Source organism: Choloepus didactylus, chromosome 19 (assembly GCF_015220235.1).
Source record: "Choloepus didactylus isolate mChoDid1 chromosome 19, mChoDid1.pri, whole genome shotgun sequence".
Classification (NCBI taxonomy): Eukaryota; Metazoa; Chordata; class Mammalia; order Pilosa; family Megalonychidae; genus Choloepus; species Choloepus didactylus.
In genome coordinates this window covers 14,359,634-14,381,771 of record NC_051325.1, presented here as the reverse complement: position 1 = coordinate 14,381,771, position 22,138 = coordinate 14,359,634, and the positions used below count along the sequence as shown (strand labels likewise).

The 22,138-nt window shown below is 42.7% G+C and overlaps 1 protein-coding gene across 8 annotated transcripts in view; it reads left to right on the top strand.

Moving 5' to 3' along the window:
- The window catches only part of RIN2 (Ras and Rab interactor 2), a 249,289-nt gene that overhangs the window by 123,306 nt on the left and 103,845 nt on the right, over nt 1-22,138 (top strand). For 4 of the 8 annotated variants that reach the window (XM_037810948.1, XM_037810953.1, XM_037810950.1 and 1 more), the window contains one exon: nt 20,265-20,357. In XM_037810948.1, the coding sequence (XP_037666876.1) occupies nt 20,301-20,357 (57 nt within the window). In that variant the 5' untranslated portion in view covers nt 20,265-20,300. Of the gene's footprint in view, nt 1-17,369; nt 17,731-18,720; nt 18,891-19,853; nt 19,974-20,264; nt 20,358-22,138 lie in introns of those variants that run through there. The other 4 variants (XM_037810947.1, XM_037810952.1, XM_037810946.1 and 1 more) reach the window with 4 other exon arrangements.

The following is a 22,138-nucleotide window of genomic DNA, read 5'->3' as shown; positions in this document are numbered from 1 at the left end:
AGTGGTGTTGGCAGGGAGATATGATGGTGGCCTCCACATTTCATGGGTGTGCTGGACCCGCTATAACTGAAAGATGACACACCACAGCCTGCCTGGGAGGAACCATGGATGTGGGTGAGAAAGAGAAACATGTGATGTTAACATCACATGAGGCTGTCAGAAGGGGCCGTGGGAACATGGCAAAGGGGACCCTGAAGGCAGGGGTTGGGGGATGGACTCATAGAGGAGGGGGATCCTTGAGGGGCTCAAGGAAGGGTTAGATATGGAAATAGGTTCCAGTCAAATTGGGGAAGATCATGTTTTAGAGCAGGATTTCTCAAACTTGAGAGGGAAGGTTTCTGGGAAAGAAGATCCTCCCTCATCCTTCCAAGTTTGATCTCTCTCCAGGTGTGTAGGTATGCAGGTGTGTAGGTGCAGAGGGGTATAAGTATCAGGTGTGTAGGTGTGTAGGTATATGGGTATGTGGGTATGCAGATGCATAGGTGTGTAGGTGTGTAGATATATAGGTATACAGGTATACAGGTGTGCAGGTATATAGGTGTCATATATAGGTGTGCAGGTGCACAGGTATGTGGGCGTGTGGGTAGACAGGTGTGTAGGTGTGAAGCCTGGAACTGCCACAGTCATTTTACCACTGACCACACTGTGGCTTGGTGGGCACTGACCCCACGGAGTTCAGAACCAAGAGACAGAAATAAAAAGCTGGGGAATTGGAGGCCTTGTTGAGATGGTAGAGCCACTGGATGGGCCCACACCTCATGAAGCAGCCCTACTGGACCATCAGTTCATCCCTAATCTCTTTTATTGTTGAGTGATCTTTACATTTTTACTTTGAGATAATTTCAAACTTCCAGAAAAGTTGCAAGGAGAGCTCAGAGAACTCCTGTATACCATTTATGCTGAGTCACCAATTTCTAACATTTTGTCCTTTTGCTGTCTCATTTCCTGAACCACTTGAGAGCAAGTTGCAGATATCACATGCCTTTACCTCTCACTACTTCATTTTGCATTTATAAGGAACAGGGATGTTCTCTTCCATCTTTACAGTCCAGTTATCAAAGTCTGGTGCTTTATCATTGGCACAGCATTTTTGTCTAATCCTCAGTCCATATACCAATTTTTATCAATGTTCCCAAGAATGTCCTGCATAACATTTCCTTCCTGCAGTCCAGGAGCTAGTCCAGGAGCCTGTCTTTTTTTAAAAAATTCTTTTAATAATAATAATGATAATAAAAAGTTGAGTTTATTTTGGCAACAAAGGATTCACACATCAGGCAAGGCCATACCAGAAGCAGTGAGGAGTGCCCAGGACTTACTTGTCTTGTGTTTGGTTGTCACATCTCTTTAATATCTTTTTTGAAAAAATTCAGTTTTACTGAGATATAGTCACATACCCTACAATCATCCACAGTGTACAATCATTTGTTCACAGTATCAATACAGCTATGCATTCATCAGCCAAATCAGGTTTTGAACATTTTCATTACTCCAAAAAAAGAAAAATTAAAAATAAAAAATAAAAACAAGAATGAAAATACAAGAACACCCAAAATAGCCCGTTCCCCCCATCCCCCTATATTAGTTAGGGTTCTCTAGGGAAACAGAACCAACAAGAGATAACTGTAAATATAAGATTTTATAAAAGTGTCTCACTCAACTGTAGGGATGCACGAGTCCAAATTTTGTAGGGCAGGTAGTGAACTGGCAACTCCGATGAAGGTGTTTGATGAACTCCTCAAGAAACTCTTCACTGGCTAACCAAAGAAGAAGTGAAGGTCCTCTATCTTTCTCCCTTAAAAGTCTACAACTGATTAGATTAAATCCAGCTGATTGAATTCTCTCATTGTGGAAGACATGCCCTTTGTTGATGTAATCAGTCACAGCTGCAGTCAATTAGCTGATGATTTTAATAAATCATTACATGTATTTATTAAGCAGCAACGAATGTCCTTGCAGTAACAGTTAGGCCAGTGCTTGCTTGACCAGACACCTGGACACCATCACCTGGCCAAGTTGACACATGAACCTAACCATCACACCCCCTATTATTCATTTTCTTTAATGTCTTTTAATCTGGATGGTTCCTTGGCCTTTCTTTGTCCTTGACGACATGGATATTTTTTGTAGACTCCAGGCTGGTGAGCTCATGGAGTATCCTTTCATTGGGGTGTATGTGATCCTTCCTCAAGTTAGATCCCTGTTGGAATTTCACACACTTGATGTTGGGTCCTTTTCAGGACATCGTTTCTGGAAGTGTACAGCATCTGTGTGTCCTCATGGGGGATGCTCATTTTGATCACCTGGTCAAGGTGTTGTCTAGAGTCTCCACTGTATGATTATTGTCACTTTCCATGCAATTAATTATCTGTGAGAAGACCTTACTGTTTATTTTTAAGCCAAGTTGAACTGAGTTTTCTTTTTCTTTTTTTTTCTAATATGATGATAGAAACCGGGTTTTTTATTACTTCCCAATATAAAAACTCTTAACTGATTCAGTGGTGAATTTACATTGTGGGATTTATTGCTACTTACCATGGAGAAATGGGCAAGGGATTATGAAGAAAAAATAAGAGGGATTTCTTAAAAGTCTTGATTGTGGTCTGATGGGAGCAGAGCTGGATGAAAGCTCAAGGGTCTCCTGAGTGGACTAACCATTTGGTAATTCTTCTTATACTTTGAATTTCTTTTGTAAGAGCTGGACAAAAATGTGATTCTCTGCTCATAAAAATTGTGTACTCTGGTCAAAATAGGAGATTTTTTTAATCAGTCACACTGAGTGTAGCATAACATTTTAATGTATTTGCAATTTGCGATTATCTTTCATTTCAATTTTTGTCACTCTAGACTTGAGAATACTACACTCACGTAGGATGGTAGATACTTACAGGGACATACAAATTTGATTCAAACTATGTTTAGAGGGCATTTTTTTTTCTGGATTTCACATTGGCAGAAATGTTTCCTACATTTGTTATTCTTGTTCTCCGTTCAGTTTACGTGGGTATGTGTGTTTGTGTATGTGTGTCTGTCTGCGTTTGTGATTGTGCAACTGTTTTAGTTCAGGTTTCCCAAGAACCAGACACTTGAGACAAGAATTCAAGTACAGTAAATTTTTTGGTGGTGGGGTGATCTCAGGAAACACCAGTAGGAAATTGGAGATGGGAAACAGGGAAGGGAAGGCAGCCATTAAAGTGCATTATCAAGTGTGTGTGCATGTCCACGACTGTCTCTGTGTGATTGCCTTGGCCTGGGTCCCCCTACCCCTGGAGCAGATCCTGAGACAAAGATTCAAGTGGAAATAGTTTTTTGGGAAGTAAAGAGAATACTGGAAGTGAGGAAGAAGAAGCAGCCAGTTAAAGGGCTTGGTTCAAGCCAGCCCCCATTGGGGCAACTGGCACTTACTCTTTCTGGGGCCCTCTGAGAGACAGTGTAGAGCACACCCCTCAGAGTTTTCCCAGTCGAGAGGTGAGGGAGCTGGATCAAGGGTCAACAAAGCATTGTGGCTAATAAATAGCAACATGGGCCCTTATAGCCTCAGCAGTTCACCTGCCTGGGACAGGCCATTTAAGCCACTTTCAACTAGTTGGTCTAGGTTTGGTAGAGTAGCCAGCATTCCAGTGTGCAAGTGTTGTAACCGAGAAGTTAAGATTTAAGGGATGGTTGTCATTACTGAATCATTATATAGAAAGATCTCAATTTGGATAGATGCTCAGTAATAAAAAGGAATGATTCTGATTCATGGGACAACATGGATGAATCCTGAAGACATCATGTTGACTGAAATAAACCGGACACAAAAGGACAGATGTTGTATGATCTTGTTTATATGAAATACCTGGAAGAAGCAAATGTCATAGAGAGATAGTAGATCACAGGTTACCAGGGGTGAGAGGTGGGGTGGGGTGGGGAGGAGAAGAGGTAGTTATTGCTTAATGGGTGCAGAGTTTCTGATTGAGGGTGTGACCAAGAAGTTAGGATATAAGGGATGATTATGATTACTGAATCATTAAAAAGATATTCCTTTTTACTTTCTGGTATATTAGAGTAGACAGAGGGAAATATCTGAAACCTGAATTGTAATCCAGCTGCCTGGATCTCTGATAATGACTGTATACCTTTATCTTGTGCTCTTGTGATTGTAAAACCTTGTGACTAACCTTCACTTGTACCCATTTATCCAGTTTTGTGACTTTAGAGTCTTATGATCACTAAAGACCGCTCCTAATGTGTATTAATGAAGGGTCTTGGGTCAGCCCAGAACTAAACCACGCTAAGTCCAAAGTTATCTTGATAACTGAAGCTGGATCTAACCAAAATGGGCCTGTCAGACATGCACAGTAGCTTAGACTTTAACCTACAAGTCACCTATACCTCATTATAATACTAAAAATTACACCCATCATCATATTAAGGCTGCCATTTTCTTAGATACATTCTGTGACTAAGCATGTAATCAATCTGCGCATGCTCATTAATTAGATCACCTGTAACTACATCATCTGGGGCCATTGTGCTCATTATCTAAAACCTGCCCATCTTTTGATGCTATAAAATGATCAGAATACTGTTATTCTGTGGCTGATAGGCCATCTGATCTCCTGCTTCATGCCTAGCAATAAACTCTTTCTCTCTTTGAAACCCCAATGTGTCAGGAATTTGTCATTTGAGTGCATTGGGCAAAGAATCCACTGCCTTGGTCCAGTAACAATGCCCAGTGTTAAAAAGTACTACGTGGTTGGTGCTGGCGAGGAATGTTTCTTTATCTCCACTTTTGTGGGAGATCTTCTCTGGTGGGGGCAAAACCAATCTACCCATCACTGCCTCTCTCTGGAATCGGCGGAAGGAGCCCTGCTCCACTGGGACTGTATTTCCACTTTATTTCAGTGACGTTTAAGAGGAGGCCACCGAGACTTAGGAATCATGGACTCAGGTTATTTCATCTGCTTCGATGGAGACATCTTTCCATTTTTCGGAGGTTTGAGTACTTTGTGTACCAAATGATGGGGTTAGATCATGATGACAGGCAGTGGTCATGGAAATGTTCATGGAGAAGGTGGTATTTGAAAGATGGATGGAATTTGGATGAACAAAGCAGAGCAGGTGTTGGGGAGAGAACAAAACGTTCCTCTGATGAAAGTGCGGAAGTGGGAATGAGCATGAAGTGTTGAGTCTGTTGCATGTGCTGTTGGACCCACCCCGGTTTCCCTTACTATCCGCTCCAACGGGCTTCTCACCGCAACACCCAGCCTGGCGGGAGTAACCCCCCAAACCATGACTGGCAGGAGTTGGTTAACAAGTGGCCCAGCGTCCTTGACTTCAGGTGGGGCAACTTTTGAGGTCTCCTCTCCCCAAACTCTCCAAGTTCATCAGTGGAATAAAGATCCAGTTGCTCACATTTTTTTTTTTTTTAATTTTTAATTTTAGAGAAATTGTAGATTTACATAGAGATCGTGCACACAATAGAGTTCCCAGATACTCACCCCCATTTTTAACACTTTGGCATTAGTGTGGTATCTTTGTTACAATTGAAGGGGGAATATTATTACAGTTTACTATTAGCTATAGAGTCCATAGTTTACATTAGGGGTCGCTATTTGTGTTGTACTGTCCTATGGTTCTTTTTGTTTGTTTGCTTGCTTTAATTTTTGTTCTAGCAACATATATACTTCCTACCATTTCCTCTTTTGACCACATTCAGATGTAGAATTCGGTGGTATTATATTCAGTGTTGTGTTACCATTACAATTATATATTGCCCAATCTTTTTTAAAGATAAAATCATGACACTTAGGCAAATATAAAATAATTGCGTGAAAGATTTTTTAAACCTCATTAATTAATGAGGGTAACAGTGAAAAGTCACAACTGATTCAAAGGAGAACTTGAACAGCACACATATACAGATCTATAGCAAAATTTTTCTTTAAAGGGCCAGATAAATAAATATTTAGGCTTTGTAGACCATCCACTCTGTTGCAGTTACTCAGCTCTGCCATAGCGTAACTGAGTAGTTAGGATTTAACAAATGGTTATGACTACTGAATCATTCTATAAATATTTATTTTTACCTTCTAGTGAATTAGAATAGCCAGAAGGAAATCCTGAAATTAGTGAACTGTAATCCTGGTTGCCTTGATCTTTGATAATAATTGTATTAACTGTATAGCTTTCATCATGTGACCCTGTGATTGTAAAAACCTGGTGACTGACCCTTATTTGTACCCCCTTTATCCATTTTTTTTCCCACTTTAGAAACTTGTAATCACAAGGGCAACCCCCTAATGCTAACCGAGGAACTTGAGTCAGCTCAGAACTAAGCCTTGAGTTGGCTCTAGCACAGTTCCACTCCTTTACACTTGTAAATTGTTTCTTCCTATATTTGCTATTGAGATGACCCCATCTCCCCTCCTTTCTGCTTATCTTCCTTCCTACTGAGATGGTGGTAATGACTCTATCTCCCCTTGTTTGAAACCTTGTTTGAAACCTTGTTTGAAACCTTTCAACTCCTTGGACTTTTAGGCTGATAGGCCATCTGCTGTCCTGCTTCTTTCACACAAATCCTGTCTCTGAGTTGGCTTCTAGGAACTCAACCAAGGCAGGTTTCATTGTTCATAGAGACCTAGTGAGAACGGAGGGATGCCAGGACCTAATCAGCAGCTAAGACTGGAAAGTTGGGTTGGACACAGATCCAAAGGGGGCGTGAAGACCCAGCCAAGGAATATGGATATTAAATTATAAGAATTGGGTTGCAAGCAGAGATGCAACCTGCTAGAAAGGACCATTTCTTTGGTGTGGGCCTGCAGGATGGAATGGAAGACAGACAGATGGTAAAGATGCACAGACATTCAGAGCTGCCAAAATCTTTAAGTTCCCCCATCCAAGCCCTGAGAGGGTTTGGAGTTAGAATAAAGTCCTTTCAACAAGAAGACTGAGCAGAACTACGGAGTGATTGAAGTGCCCTATGAAGTGAAAAAGGAGCCAAGGCTCCCCGCTATCCCATCCTCTATCCCCATCCCATTCTGTTTCAAGCCTGGATTTGTCATTAACAAGAATGGGGAGCAAGGACTTCAGAGGAACAGCATGTTAAGTGGGAAGTCAGCGTTTGAAGTTGAATGGGAAGTCGGTGTTTGAAGCTAAATTTTAAAGAAACCAAAAATGAGTGTTTCTTGCAGTACTTTATTGGTAGATAAATGTTTCTGAGTTCAGAACAGGAAGTGGGACAGGAGGACGAGGACTCCACTAACCCCTGCTTGGTTTTTATTTTAGAACCAAGTAAAATAGTTGCAATCCAGAATGAATGCACAAGTCTGCGAACTGAATGATTTGGCATCTGTCTATTCCATGTGCACATGCTGCTGAAATAATAAAAGGATAGAAAATAATAATAATAATAACAGAGCAAGAGGGAAAAGGAAACACTCAGAGCCTACCTGGAGAAAGCCTTGGGTAAGCTAGAAGCTTCCAGCTGTGTGTGAGCCTCATCTTTGTAGATACAGGTAGCACACAATGTCTGATATCAAAACAGCCAGGTAAATGGGGATATATGAATAAATCTCTTTGCAAAGAAAAATGCCATACATGAACTGGGTCACTGCCCCTGGACTAACGGACAGTTAGCTGTTTGAGCTCCAAAGCCATCCAGTTGGGTAAGGTCAGTGAGGACAGCAAGGAGGTTGATAAGGCCCAGCATTGAAGCGGATGTAAACTATGGTTTTGGATGTAGCAATAAAATACTTTCAGATCTTTGGAGAAGAATAAGAGGATAAAGTCTTCTGGAGGAAAAAAGCCTTCTCTGGAATGTTATCCAGTTTTCTATTATCTGTAGTAACTGGAGGACAATAGAAACTGATTGTAAAGGAGTCACAAAATTACCCCTACTCCCAAAAAAAGTATGCAAATAGGGACTTGATCCCAAGCAGAGGGCAGATGGTTTTTTTTTTTCCAATGCTTACTGAATGTGGTTTTTTTTTTTTTTACATCAATTGGCATTTATTCAGAGGTGCTTTTTTTTCCCCTTATTAAATTCAGTTTTATTGAAATACATTCACACATCATAGAATCATCCATGGTATACAATCAACTGTCCACAGTATGATAACATAGTTATGCATTCATCACCACAATCTATCTCTGAACATTTTTCTTACATCAGAAAGAACCAGAACAAGTATAAAATATAAAAGTGAAAAAAGAACACCCAAATCATCCCCCCCATCCCACCCCATTTGTCCTTTAGTTTTTATCCCCATTTTTCTACTCATCCATACCCTAGATAAAGGGGGTGTGATCCACAAGGTCTTCACAATCACACTGTAATCTACATTATTATATAATCATCTTCAGGAGTCCAGACTGCTGGATTGGAGTTTGGTAGTTTCAGGTATTTACTTCTAGCTATTCCAATACATTAAAACCTAAGAGGTGCTATCTCTACAGTACATAAGAATGTCCACCAGAGTGACCTCTTGACTCCATTTGAAATCTCTCAGCCACTGAAACTATTTCGTCTCATTTTGCATCCCCCTTTTGGTCAAGAAGATACTCTCAGTCCCACGATGCCAGGTCCAGATTCATCCCCGGGAGTCATATTCTGCCTTGCCAGGGAGATTTACACCCCTGGGAGTCGGGTCCCACATAGGGGGGAGGGCAGCGAGTTCACCTGTCGAGGTGGCTCAGTTAGAGAGAGAGAGGGCCACATCTGAGCAACAAAGAGGTACTCGGGGAGACTCTTAGACACAATTATATGCAAGTTTAGCCTCTTCTTTGCAGTAACAAGCTTCATAAGGGCATGTCCTATGATCGAGGGCTCAGCACATCAAACCGCCAGTCCCAATGTTTGTGACAACATCAACATACTGGATGTGTTTTGACTTCCGAGATGGAGATGCTTGGAGAGGAAAGACAGCTGGTTCAGGATTAAAAAATGAGATGGCAGGAGGGGTTCAAAGTGAAGGAGCTATAATTATAGTGTTTTAGAATAGCCCAGAGAAGGGGGGAGAAGACAGAGGAAGGAACACAATAGCCAGGAAGCTTGGACATGAAGGCTGGGGTGTCCACAGGTGTGCACGTGAGACCCTTGCGGTGCAGATCAGAGCTGTCAGAAGGAAGAGGAGGGCATCTGGCCATGAAGTAGGTTTAGGATCAACCCCTGTCCCAATGTTTCAGGCACAGAACTCTTGAGGAGTCTAAACAAGAGGGTAGGAATGGGGTAGGCCGTTGAGAGGAAAACCCTAAGGCTCATAGAGAATGGCCCAGGAGAAACCATTTGGGAGTTGCAACCTGTGCAAAGCTGAGTAACATGAAACTGGATTTGTAAAATACCACAAGCATATGGATGTGTCCCTTCCAAAGACATGAAAGCCATTGGTCAATGGAAAGAGACACTCCTAAAGATGCCTGAACTTCTGACACTAAATCTGCCTTTTTGGCATTTGCAGCAGATATCACCAAGAGCCTTCCTGAGCTGCATGGGTTTCCATGACTCCTGTTTGTTTAAACTTTTTGTTGTAGTAAAATAGATACAACTCAAAATTTCCCATTTAACCACTTTCAGGTATACAATGCAGTGGTATTAATTGCATTCATAGTATTTGCTACCATTACCCAAATTTTTCATCTTCTCAAACAGAAATTCTGCACTCCTTAAGCAATAATGCCCCATTCCCCTCACCCCTATCCCCTGCAATCTATTATCTGTCTCTATGAGTTTGCTTATTCTATGTATACAGTATTTGCTGTTCCTTTTTAGAGCTGAATAATATTTCATGGTATGGATAGTCCAGATTTGGTTTATCCATTCATCTGTTGAAGGGCACTTCAACCTTCTTCTGCCTTTTGGCAATTGTGAATAATGCTGCTGCGAACATTGGCATTTAAATATCTGTTTGAGTCCCTGCTTTCAATTCTTTGGGGTATGAATCTAGAATTGGAATTGCCAGGTTATATGGCATGTCTATGTTAAACTTTCTGGGGAACTGCCAAACTCTTTTTTTTTTTTTTTTTTACCATTTTTTATTGTGACATTTCACATAGAGACATAACAGTGGTGACTTTCAAAGTGCAATTTAACAAGTAGTTATATAGGTAATTTCTAAGAATGTTATGGGTTACAGTTCCACAGTTTCAGTTATTTCCTTATTGTGAAATATAAGAAATATACCGAAAGGTGATATCTTTCAAAGTACAATTTAAGGAGTAGCTATAGAGCAAATTTCAAAGAATGCTATCTGTTACAGTTCCACCGTTTCGGTTATTTCCTTCTAGCTATTCTAATATCCTAGCATCTAAAAAAATATTTATATAAAGATTCAGTATTCATAATCCTTTGTTAAATCCTGTCTTATCGGTTGCTACCCCTTCTCATTTGATCGCTTTCTTGACCTTCAGGGGTGTCTAGGCAGTGACCCCCCTAACTTGTTCATATTGAAAAGGGGTGTCAACATTTTGGGGAAGAGGGCTGCATCTGGTTGATGTTCTTAAAGAGGCTGTTGCCTCTGGGTTTAGGACTAGTCTGGCATAGGAACACTGGTGGATTTAAGTTTCTGAGAGATAAGCTTAGTGAGTGAATCTTTTATAGACTCTCAGATAGGGACCTAGGTATTTTGGGACTACTGTTGGTTAGGGCTTTGTATCCAATAACTTTTTCTTTTAATTCAGCTTTATTGAGATATATTCACATACCATACAGTCATCCATGGTATACAATCAACTGTTCACAGTACCATCATATAGTTGTGCATTCATCACCCCAATCGATTTTTGAACATTTTCCTTACATCAAAAAGAATCAGAATAAGAATTAAAAACAGAAGTAAAAAAGAACACCGAAATCATCCCCCCATCCTACCCAATTTTTCATTCAGTTTTTGTCCCCATTTTTCTACTCATCCATCCATACACTAGATAAAGGGAGTGCGATCCACAAGGTTTTCACAATCACCTGTCACCCCTTGTAATCTACATTGTTATACAATGTATACATTGTTAAGAGTCAAGGCTACTGGGTTGCAGTTTGATATTTTCAGGTATTTACCTCTAGCTATTCCAATGTATTAAAACCTAAAAAGGGATATCTGTATAGTATGTGAGAATGCCCACCAGAGTGACCTCTCGACTCCATTTGGAATCTCTCAGCCACTGAAACTTCATTTTGTTTCGTTTCATATCCCCCTTTTGGTCAAGAAGATGTTCTCAATCCCCCAATGTTCAGTCCAGATTCATCCCTGGGAGTCATATCCTGCATTGCCAGGGAGATTTACACCCCTGGGAGTCAGATCCCACATAGTGGGGAGAGCAATGAGTTCACCTGCCAAGGTGGCTTAGCTAGAGAGAGAGGGCCACATCTGAGCAACAAAGAGGTACTCAGGGGGAGAATCTTAGGCACAATTATAGGCAGGTTTAGCCTCTCCTTTGCAGTAATGAGCGTCATAAGAGCAAGCCCCAAGACAGAGGGCTCAGCATACCAAGCCATCAGTCCTCAATGTTTGTGAGAACATCAGCAACAATCCAGGTGAGGAAGCCCAACACCTCTGCATTTCTCCCCAGCTCCTCAGGGGGGCCCTGCATATATATTTTTATTCTCTGCCCCAATTACTTTGGAATGTGTTGCTATTTCAGTCTAACCTATACAAACCTACTAGATCTCACTTCCTGTTCAAAGTTCCATGTAATTATGGTGTTTGAACAAACTGACTGCAGAAGTTATATTGCTTGGAAAATATAGACCCTGCACCAAATAAACATCTCTTCCCTTGGTGTCACACGAAAGTTGAAGTTTTAACACAGTCAGTTTCGACCTTTACCCTTTGGCTCGGTTTGCCCTAGTCCTAACCAGATCTGCTTCATTCATATCTCTAATTGAAGTCTGGACTCTTTTTCAGCTTTTTTAACAGTTGCTGTATGCGCTAATACTGACATTCATATCTGCTGAGCTCTAGCTCTGAGTTTCAGGTGTCACACAGATACCTGGAGTTCCAGGGATCGATCAGGTTATACACAAAAGGATCAGCATCTCAGAGTTTGGAGACAGCCATTACAATTCAGGAATAGATTTGACTGCTGTAAGAGCTTACAATCTAGGGACAATTACAATAAGCATTCCCCTGATAAGCTGTGCTCTAAGATTCAGTTCTGAGTTTACACATTGTAGTTAGTCCATATTGGTGAGTAATTATAATGTTTGCCTTTGTTTCTGGCATAGTTCACTCAAAATACTGTCTATAGGATCCACTCACCCATTGTGTGTTTCACAGCTTTACTGCTTTTTGCAGTTGCTCAATATTTCATTGTTTGCACACACCACAGTTCACCATTCTGTTCCTCAGTGTACCCTTAGGCCACCTCTACCCATTGCAAATCATGCATACTGTCTCCATAAACACCAGTGTGCAAATGACCAATCATGTCCCTGCTCTCAGATCCTCCAAGTATATGCTCACTAATGAGGTTGCAGGACCATATGGCACCCACATACTTAGCTTCTTGTGGAACCAGCCAAACTGTTTTTGACAGCAGCGTACCATTTAATATTACCACTAACAAAGTATAAGGGTTCCAATTTGTTGGCATGCTTGCCAACACTCATTTTCCATATTTTAAATAATAGCCATCCTAGTAGATGTAAAGTGCTATGTCTTTGTGGTTTTCATTTGCATTTCCCTGATGACCAGTGATAGTGGACATCTTTTCCTGTGCTTAATGGCCATTTGTGTATCTTCTTCGGGGAAATGTCTATTCATGTACTTTGCCTATTTTTTAACTGGGTTATTTGTCTTTTTGTTGTAGAGTTGTAGCAGTTCTCCATGACTCTTTTGTAGATACATAAAGTATTATTTTGGAAAGCAACTCTCTCCTTATGCATCTCTCAATAATTTCTGGATTCTGGCTATTGGGTGTGTTCTGGTTTGCTAATGCTGCCGTTATGCAAAATACCAGAAAAGGACTGGCTTTTATAAAGGGGGTTTATTTGGTTACAAATTTACAGTCCTAATGCCATAATAGTGTCCAAACTAAGGCATCAACAAGAGGAAATCTTCACTGAAGAACAGCCAATGGCGTCCAGAACACCTCTGTTAGCTGGGAAGGCACGTGGCTGGCATCTGGTGATCCTTTGCTCCTGGGTTGTATTGTTTGCAGCTTCTGATTCTAGTGGTTTTCTCTCTAAGCATCTGGGGGTCCTCTCTTAGCTTCTCCAGGACAAACTCTGGGCTTCATCTCTTAGCTGAGCATCTCCAAACTTCCTTCTGTCCACATCTCCAAGCATCTGTAAACATTCCTGTTGGCTCCTGCTCCTCTTAAAGGACTCCAGTGATCTAATTAAGACTTACCCTGAATAGGTGGGGCCACACGTTCATGGAAATATCCAATCAAAATATTTCATCTACAATTGGGTGAGTCACATCTCCATGGAAACACTCAATCAAAGGTTCCACCCAAGAAGATTGGGTTAAAAGATCATGACCTTTGTGGGGGACATAATATATCCAAACTGGTAAAGGGTAGTATTAGGTAACAATAGAGCATTTACTATTTATAGAAGGTGTCATGGTGTTTTGTTATCTAGATATTGGATGGTGGGCTTCCACTGACAATCCCCATAAGGAATCTGCAGGCTTGGAGGGAGGGCACTCTTCAGAGGAGGCCCATTTGTTCTCCAACCCACTTCTTAGAAGCAGGGATGGGAAATTTAAAGCCTTACTCTCTATAACACAAGGGTGCAAGTACATATGCACTCACATGGAGAAGTTGATTTACCTGGCCAGTTATATTTCAATGGCAGTTTTGCATATGTTCTGGTGGGATTTTTGGTTCTGTGCTCTCAAGCAGTGATGCAATGGCTTGAACGCACACCTGGAAACCTCTCTGGAATTCTGATCTGAGCAAAAATGAAAGAGCTGAGAAACACACTTGGCTGGGAACTTGTAGAGAAGAGAATAGGGCTTTATGTTAGAGCAGGAGGAGAGGCCTCCAGATCAGACTCTAAAGGAAAAATCCAACCACAGAGAGAACATGTGTTCTTCTCACACCAATGTTCCCATGTTTCAAAGTGGTGTAAAAAATGTTTTTTTCCAGCAAATTTTATGGGTCAGTAACATGGTGTGGGTGTTGCTGTTGTTTGATCTTACCTTATCATTCTTGAAGCTGTGGTTCTTCCTATCTTCTTATGCTTTTAAGGATGCTTTTCTTTAAAAACGCTTCCTTTCAGCCTCAATGACTTCTCTGCAAAATCTCATTCACTTACTCATCCAACAGACATTTTTTGAGCACATACGTACCAGGCACTGTTTCAGGTATTGGAGATGCTACTGTGCGTAAAGCAGATAGGACTCCAATGTCTGATTGTCTAAGGGAAGATCTTTTCTCCTTCTCCTCCTCCAACTCTAAAGAAATAGAACCTACCAAGTCTAAAATGACAGCTTAAACATACGGCTTCCTTCAAGCTTTCCTGAAGACACCATTTAACTGGGTTGGCTGATAAACAGGAATATTTCACATCATACTAGTGACAAATAATGTGGTTTCATGGATAAAGTAGTGTGTTAGCACTCTAGAGATCTAGTTTCTTACTTTTGCCATCTTTTATTACTTTAATTTATGAGGAATCAAATAAATACTTGCCACCTCTTCAGAAGCTTTGTGGTTTAGAATTTGTAACTTAAAGGAGCTGTTGTCCCTGCTTGCTAGAGTTGATTATTGAATTTTCACAAATTTTGCAAGCCCATTGACATCATGTTGGTAGCTTGACATTGATCATGATGGGAGTATTTACACCACAAAATAGACAAATGTTAAAAAATCAGCATTTTTATTCCCCAGAAAGGCGGTCGGTAACCATTTTCCAGCCTATCAATGGTTACAGAGCAAGGTAAATAGTCTAATGGTGAGCTGGAAAGTTTGGAGGGACTTCTGACATATGCAAGTTAGTAGGTTGTCATTTAGCAAATCCATGGCTTTTCATGCTTTTTTTACTGGTAAATAAACCTTTTAAACTAGTTAAGAATTAGGTTTGACTGAGAATGATAGGAAATTCAAAAACAAATGGTTTAAATAAGATGGAAATGTTTCTTTTTCTCCTGTAAAAAGTCTGGAGGTGATTAGCCTGATGCAGTGACATACGCCACTATGTGAGGGACCCAGTTTCCTTGTATTTATTTGTTCGACATTCATGGCATTCCATAACCAAGAGCATTTGAAGACCCAAGATGGCTGCCCTGGCTCCAGCCATCTTGCCCACATTCCAGCAAGCAAGAGAACATAAAGGTGAAGAGGTGGCAAGCTACCCCCTTTAAAGATCACTTTCTGGAAGTTGTGCACACCACTTGTACTTACTTTCCATTGGCAAAAGTTAGTCATAGGGCCATACCTAGCTGTAGGGCAATGGAGAAATGCAGCCTTATTCTGATGGCCATGATCCTAGGTAGAAGGTAGAGGTTCCGTTACTAAGGAAGATGGAGAGATTAGAGATTGGGGGACACACAGCCCTCTCCTCCACACTTCCCAGATGGCTCTCTTCTCGGTCCATGGGCATCCTTTGGTTTCAGAGCTGATGTGGCTTATGGAGTTTCCTTGTTGTATGTGTGAAGTTACCGCACATGTGTGCAGTGTTGTGTGGCTGCTTAATGTGTGGTACGTTTCAGTGAGGAGGTTTGAAAGCACCTACTTCTCGCCCACCAACCCAGAGGCCACGAGCCACAAGGTTCAGGAAAATCTGTCACTCAAGAGAGGCAGGGATGTGGAAGAGGGAAAAGCAGGGGCTAATTCCTGAACGGTCCCTGGGGGTTAAATGAGAGCAATGGGTGCAGGTGAGAGAGATGGTTTCCTACCTAAGAAAAGGAGGAATTTCTGAGCATCAGAGGTGCCTGATTGTTGCCCAGGGTGGTACACGTCACCCTTGGGTGGAAGTGTCCATCCCTCAGCTATGTGAGCACCAGGCAGAGTTTGTGTGGCACAGGCAAGATGACTTCACCGACCCAGAGCATCTGCGAGTCTGCAAACCAATCTTCCAAGAAAGGAAGGGATGACCGCCACCAGAATTTTAGCCCCGTTGACAAACTGATCCTGTAAGTGGCGTAAGTGTCACAGTTTCACCCCTGAGCTCACTGCTTTAAGGAAAAAAAAAATTATTTTAATATCCTGGGTTACTCTTGGGGAAACTGAGGCCCTGAACCTTGTTCCTAATTCAATGCAGAAGCACGGTTATTGAGTAGAGAGGCTGGGAATACAGCTCTGTTTCTGATTTCTAACTTCCCATAAATTAATTTCCCTTTTCAATGAAAAATTTGCATGATCTTAAAAGTGTTCAGAAAAAAAAGTTTGACTATCATGTGAGGGAAAACTAGTGTTGTGCAGTGAGAGCTACAGACGTTCAAAAAAAAAAAAATCACACAAGTTGAATTATCAAGCTACAGCCTGGAATAAATTTTTTTCTGTCCAACTAGTAAAATCCATGGCAATGCAAATATAATTATGGAAATATTCCGTGCCCTTCCCTGGATCCTGGCACAGAGTTGCTCGCTCTGGCTTCTACCTCTGTTAGTAAAGGCAAAAAAAAAAAAAAATTAAAACGAGGGAAGACCTGCTGTGGGAGGCTTTGAGGGAACCAGGAAAAACAGACTTGGTCTTGACCTGACATGTCCCCAGGGGTGACTCGCTTTCTTCCACCTCGCTGACTTTGGCTGTAAAAATAATTATAATAATGAGGCCGTGTTTACTAAGAACCTTGCCCCACTCCACAGAAAGAAAGAAAAAAGCAGTGAGTTGAAAGCTTTTGTCCCCAACCCTCCAGGCAGCTGGGAACCCAGGACCCCCATGTCGAATAAGCTGAGTTTCTTTTAAACTGGACTTGAGATGTGTGGTTTCCGATATGACTCTAATTGCTGCTTCTCCTTGTGAATTTGCACTAGTGGCCTGAGGCAAATAAAATCAGGAGGATATAGTTTGAATAAATAATTCTTAAAGGAGAGAAAGGAAAGGGGAGGGGAGAAGGGAGGAGGGGAGAACAGGAGAGCAGAGGGGAGGGGAGGGGAGGGGAAAAGCCCATTTCTTAGTAGACCTCAGACTTTCTGTCTTGCCAGTACTTGGCCTAAAGCCAAGTAGAACAGGACCTGGGAGACTGCCAGACCCAACCCCAGCTTCGTTGATATGCAAATGAACTGGAAATTGGGGACTCCGTGTCCCAGTCCCCGTTTGCCAGCCTGCAGTCCCCTTCCAGACAGCTGTCCCTCCTCCCCTCTCAGCTGTCACCCCCACCCCCGGAGAATGGGGGTTGGAGAGCCAGACTGGGTGGGTCTCTCTGTCCAGCAGGCGGTCAGTGCAGCCTGCAGCCTGGCCGGGTGGCTCAGCAGTGGTTTTTAGGGGGACCACGTGGGAAGCCACAGCTAGGTTTCCTCTGCAGTGACAGAGCCTGGCGTTTGTGGGAGGGTGTGGAATGTCCCCTTCCTGCTTGTGTCCTTTAGCCCGGACTGAGCTGGAGCTTCGTTTACATTCTTTCAGTGGTGTTATTGAAAAAGCTTGGCAGCTCCAAAATGTTTGCAGTGTCCTTTAGCTCCCATTAGGGGGTTGTTGGTTTTTGTTTTTTTGGGGGGGCTAGCTTTTAGCCAGCATCTGGAAAGATCTCCTTGGACATGCTGAGCTCCTTTTTCAAGAATCCACTTTACCCTCAGGGAAACCAGGAAAGAAACAAGCCATCCACCGGTCAAAGTCTGGAGGAATTTTCCAGCCTCTTGAACTATGGTACCTTTTTATTTCTTAGACAAGTCTCTGTCTGGGGTGGTTTTAGGATGAAACTGCTGGGGTATCACCTGAGGGGAGAGGGTGGGAGACCACGAGTGGGAAGGAGAAGTCGTCTTTTTAAATGATACAAAATTTCTGTCTGTATTGAGCCCAGGTAGTGGAGGTGATGGTTTGGGAAGGAAGCTATTGCTGTAACAGGAAGGATCTTAAACCTGAACATCTTTTGGGATCTTAAGAATTTTATTTAAAAAAATAACAGTAACCCATGTGCTATCCACTCGGTTGGAAGGATGGCTCCCAGGGTTCCATTCCGTGGCGCGGGGACACATACCTGCGGTGACACTCAGTAGCACATTCTTTTCACCCGCTGTTCTCTCCATCCTTGGAGCTGCCTTATGAAGAGTGAGGAATGCAACCTACATTTCCTGGAAGAAATGTGCAGAATTTGCCTGCACCTTATGGAATTCAAGCCAGATGTTTCATTGAAGACTGCTTCACGTTAAAGTGCACACGTGCCTTTTTTCCGGCAGCTAATTAAAGCACAATAGAAAACTTCTGGAATCCAAACAGCTCCGCTGCAATAGGCAAAATTCCCTGCCTGTCACGGCTCATCAAAACGAGTTTGTGTACGGAACTCCGTGAACAAAACAAAGGGACTTAGGTCTGGAGGAGAAATGAGATCTTAGTTCCCACTTAGCAGCTCCTTAACTGCTGGGTTATGTCAAATCCCTTGCCGAGAAAACGTCTAAAAGAAAAAGAATTACAGACATGAGGTGTGGTTTAAGAGAAGTGTGTGCTTTTAATTTGTGCGCTTCGGGGCACAAGCAGTTAATCCTTTGCTCCCCAAGGTCACAGCTTGGCTTCTATTCGCTCTTAATTCTGAACACAGCACTGTTTTCTTTCTGGACGGGCTCCAATTTTCGGACTTCCCTGGTAATTGATGGACTTCAAAGGTTGTGGAGTTTGGCCCCAGTCAGAGGCTGAGCCCAAGAACCTGGCTGTCTGGAGTCAGCAGGATTGCCCCGGACGGCTCGCAGGTCTTCTCCGGAGGGGATTGAGATGCTGCCCCCAGCCCAACATCATTGCCAAGTGGAAAGAAACACCGGGAAGATACCTCGGCGCCTTTAAAGTGACCCAGCCATGGAAAAATAATAAAACAGGTGAAGGTTCCAGAAGGAAGGGCAGGTGTGCACCATGTCATTATTTCTTCCAGCTTGGTGTTTCACAGGCCATCCCGTCCCACGGTGAATGCACACAGAGAGGCAAAGAAAGGGCAAAGGACAGGTCTCCTGCCAAAGCTCCTTGCTCACTCACGCTTATGCAGATTGCTGCAATTTAGTTATGTTTTTCTGCTTGTTGAAACATCTCAAAGGTTGACTTCCATGTCCCTTTAGTCCTGCTGGCTCTATTTCACCCGGCTAATAACAAAACAGCCTCAGCAAACTGGCAGGGCAGCTGCTCTCCCCACCCTACCCCCCCATACAGCTGAACCAGTTTGATTTCATACTCCTCGACGTTGAGCGCGATCTTGTCACTTAGCATTTTCTTTTGTGGTCCTTTCCACCATTGGGGACGCGGTTACGATGAGCCACCTCCCAGGAAGGTTTGGGAGTGCAGAAGGGATCGTGAAGATGAGAGCAATTGTAGATCGGCTCCTAGTCCGGTTTCAGTGGCTTAGGAAGCTTTTGGAATCCCCCTAGGTTCCTCCTGGCACACCGGCCAGGGTGATGGCAGCTGTGTGGGTTGTGTATGTATTTAACTTAGAAATGAATAGCGAAGGTCTGGTGGCCCAGAGGGAAGGATTATGGGGTGTTGGTGCTCTGCTGAGGGAAATTCCAGGCTCCAGCAGCCGCGGTTCCGATGAAGAACTGTGTTCTCCTGCCTTTTCCAATCTAAAGGGCATCCCTCCCCTTGGACAGACATGGAACTGTTTACATGCCATCTCTTTAGATGAACTGATGTCTGTAAACAGTGACACAGTATTCCATCCAAACCCTCTCTTGATTTCGAAGGAGAAAAGAGAGTGATTTATTTCCCAGTGCCCTTCAGTTGACCTTGCCTGGGGAGGGGGGAGAGGGCCAACAGAGCTAAGGATGACCTCATTCCATTCCTGCAGGATTTCCTGGGACTACAGAGCCTTATTCTTCTGCTGTCCTTCTATGATCAGCCACATTCAATCTGTAAGCTTTCGGCACCGGCTGTAGTGCCATCAACTCTTGGCCCCTTTGGGACTTCGACTTGAGGTCAAGCAAACCCACAGAGCGATTGTTACGCTGTAGCTGGTGCTGGAGCTGCCAGCGTCAGCTTTGAAAGTGGGGGGTGGGTCTGCAGGGTGGGCCACAGTCTAGGAACTGTGCTGTCAGTGGTGAGAAATCACAGGCTGGAAGGAGTAGGAAGAGCTTTGATGGGGAGTAAATGGCACGCTGTTGTTGACGGAAAAGGATCTTGGCAGGACAGTTGTTGTGAGTGTTCTGCGGCTTGGAAAGGAATTTCCTACAGGCTGCACTAACCATTAAAAATGTCTCTACCTTCAGGCGTCCCGGACGTGCAGTAGAGCCCTGCTGGGGGACATGTCAGCTCGGACCATGGGTGCACGAGGTCTGGACAAGCGAGGAAGCTTCTTTAAGGTAAAGGGATGTCCGGATCGTGATCGCTAGTTGCCAGCTTGCTCGCTCTGCTGGGCAGGCTGCAGGCAACGACCCTCCTGGGCGAGCCAGCTCGGTCGGAGGGCGCCTGCTGGTTGTTTTACAGGAGGTTGGGATTTTTGTAATTTAGTGCTCCAGTGCAAGCACAGGACTCTCTGGCACAGAGAGACAGTATGCAAGATGATTAAGGCAACTTTATTTGTGACTGGCTCAGCTTTTTCTTTTTCGGTTGGGGGCGTCTTAAGGTGGAAGTTGGCTCTTGCATCCCAGTGAGTGGAAGCTGGAGTTCTGTGTTCTATGCTTTGCCTGATTGTATGGATCACTTGGATGCCCCTAAACAAAATGAAACCGTTCAGGTTCCTGGGCCTCACCCTAGAATGACTGAATCGTCTTTCCTGCCCGGGAATCTGTATTATATCAAACACCGCAGAGGCTTATTATGAGCAGGCAAGGTGTGGGACAGCCATGTAGATGTCATATGGATGTTAACTGGATAAAATCACCTTGCTGGCTTAATGAAATAAGATTTTAAATAGGTTATTTTATATATGTGTGTTGGGGGTGTGTATTTTAAATTGAGTTGGTGGTCATTTCTAATACATACTTGGGAATGAATTTCTTGTGGCTTTTTGCTTTGTTTCCTTTCTTCACTCTCAAAATAAAGGCATACTTATTGTAGAAAATTTGCAAAACATGGAATCATGTAAGAAAGTAGAAAAATGGGTATAAAATGTTCATTTGAAATTGATCACAGGCAGATACCTTGACAACAGGTCCTTTCTCCATGGAAATAAATGAATAGAGATATTTTAGCTTTATTACAAAGAAAATTATCTATGTTTAATAAGTATCCCAAACCTTATGGATTATTAGTATGTATCAACTTTTATTTAGATGCTTCCCATTTTCAAGAGGCCAAAAGTGATTTACTGCGTCGATTATCCACTCCATAAAAATCCATCAGGAAAACCTGTTGATAAAGGAAAGCTGGGTTCTTTAAACCTATTGGATTTAAAGGTTACTATTGCAGTAAGGAAGCACATTGCCAGGATATAATCTGAGTGACTTGGACTGGTTATTTATTCCCTTAGAGAAGGACCTGTTATCAAGCAAGTAGAGATCGGGAGGCATATGTGCAGGGTTTGGGGATTTAGCCACCTATGGGTTAAGCTGTGTTTTCCAAGGCAGTAAACTGATTGGATGTTGGTGATGTTTGTGACATAGTAGTTAAGTATTGGTGGATACAGCAAAATGAGGGTCTTGACATGAGCCTCCACACGTAAATCATTATTTGATGGGCAAGCCGTTTTCCCAGGTGAGCGAACTTTGCCAGGACAGGTTGTTTGGTAGGGATTTCCTGTAGCAAACAGTGATGTTATTTATTGGCATACAGCCTTAACTTCCTGGGCAAGAATATCCTGTAACAAAGAGTTATATTGACACAGATGTCTCAATTCCCAGTCCTCATAGTGAAGCCATATGGACACAAGTCATCTCCATTCTCAACTGATGTGCTCAGTTCTAATCACACCTGTATAACATCACCCACATGGGGCAGGTGAGGGAAAGGGATGGTCCTCAAGGCGTCTCCTGGGGACTGGAGACTGAACTTCAGGATTCTCCTCCAGGACTGCATTTTATACTGAGATATTTATTTCCTTCTGGTAGAAGGGATGAACCAAAGTCCCTCCTCAACCCAAGACACTGCCTAAATCAGCCTAAAACATTGGCTGGTCCATAGTTACCAACTTATACTGCTCAGG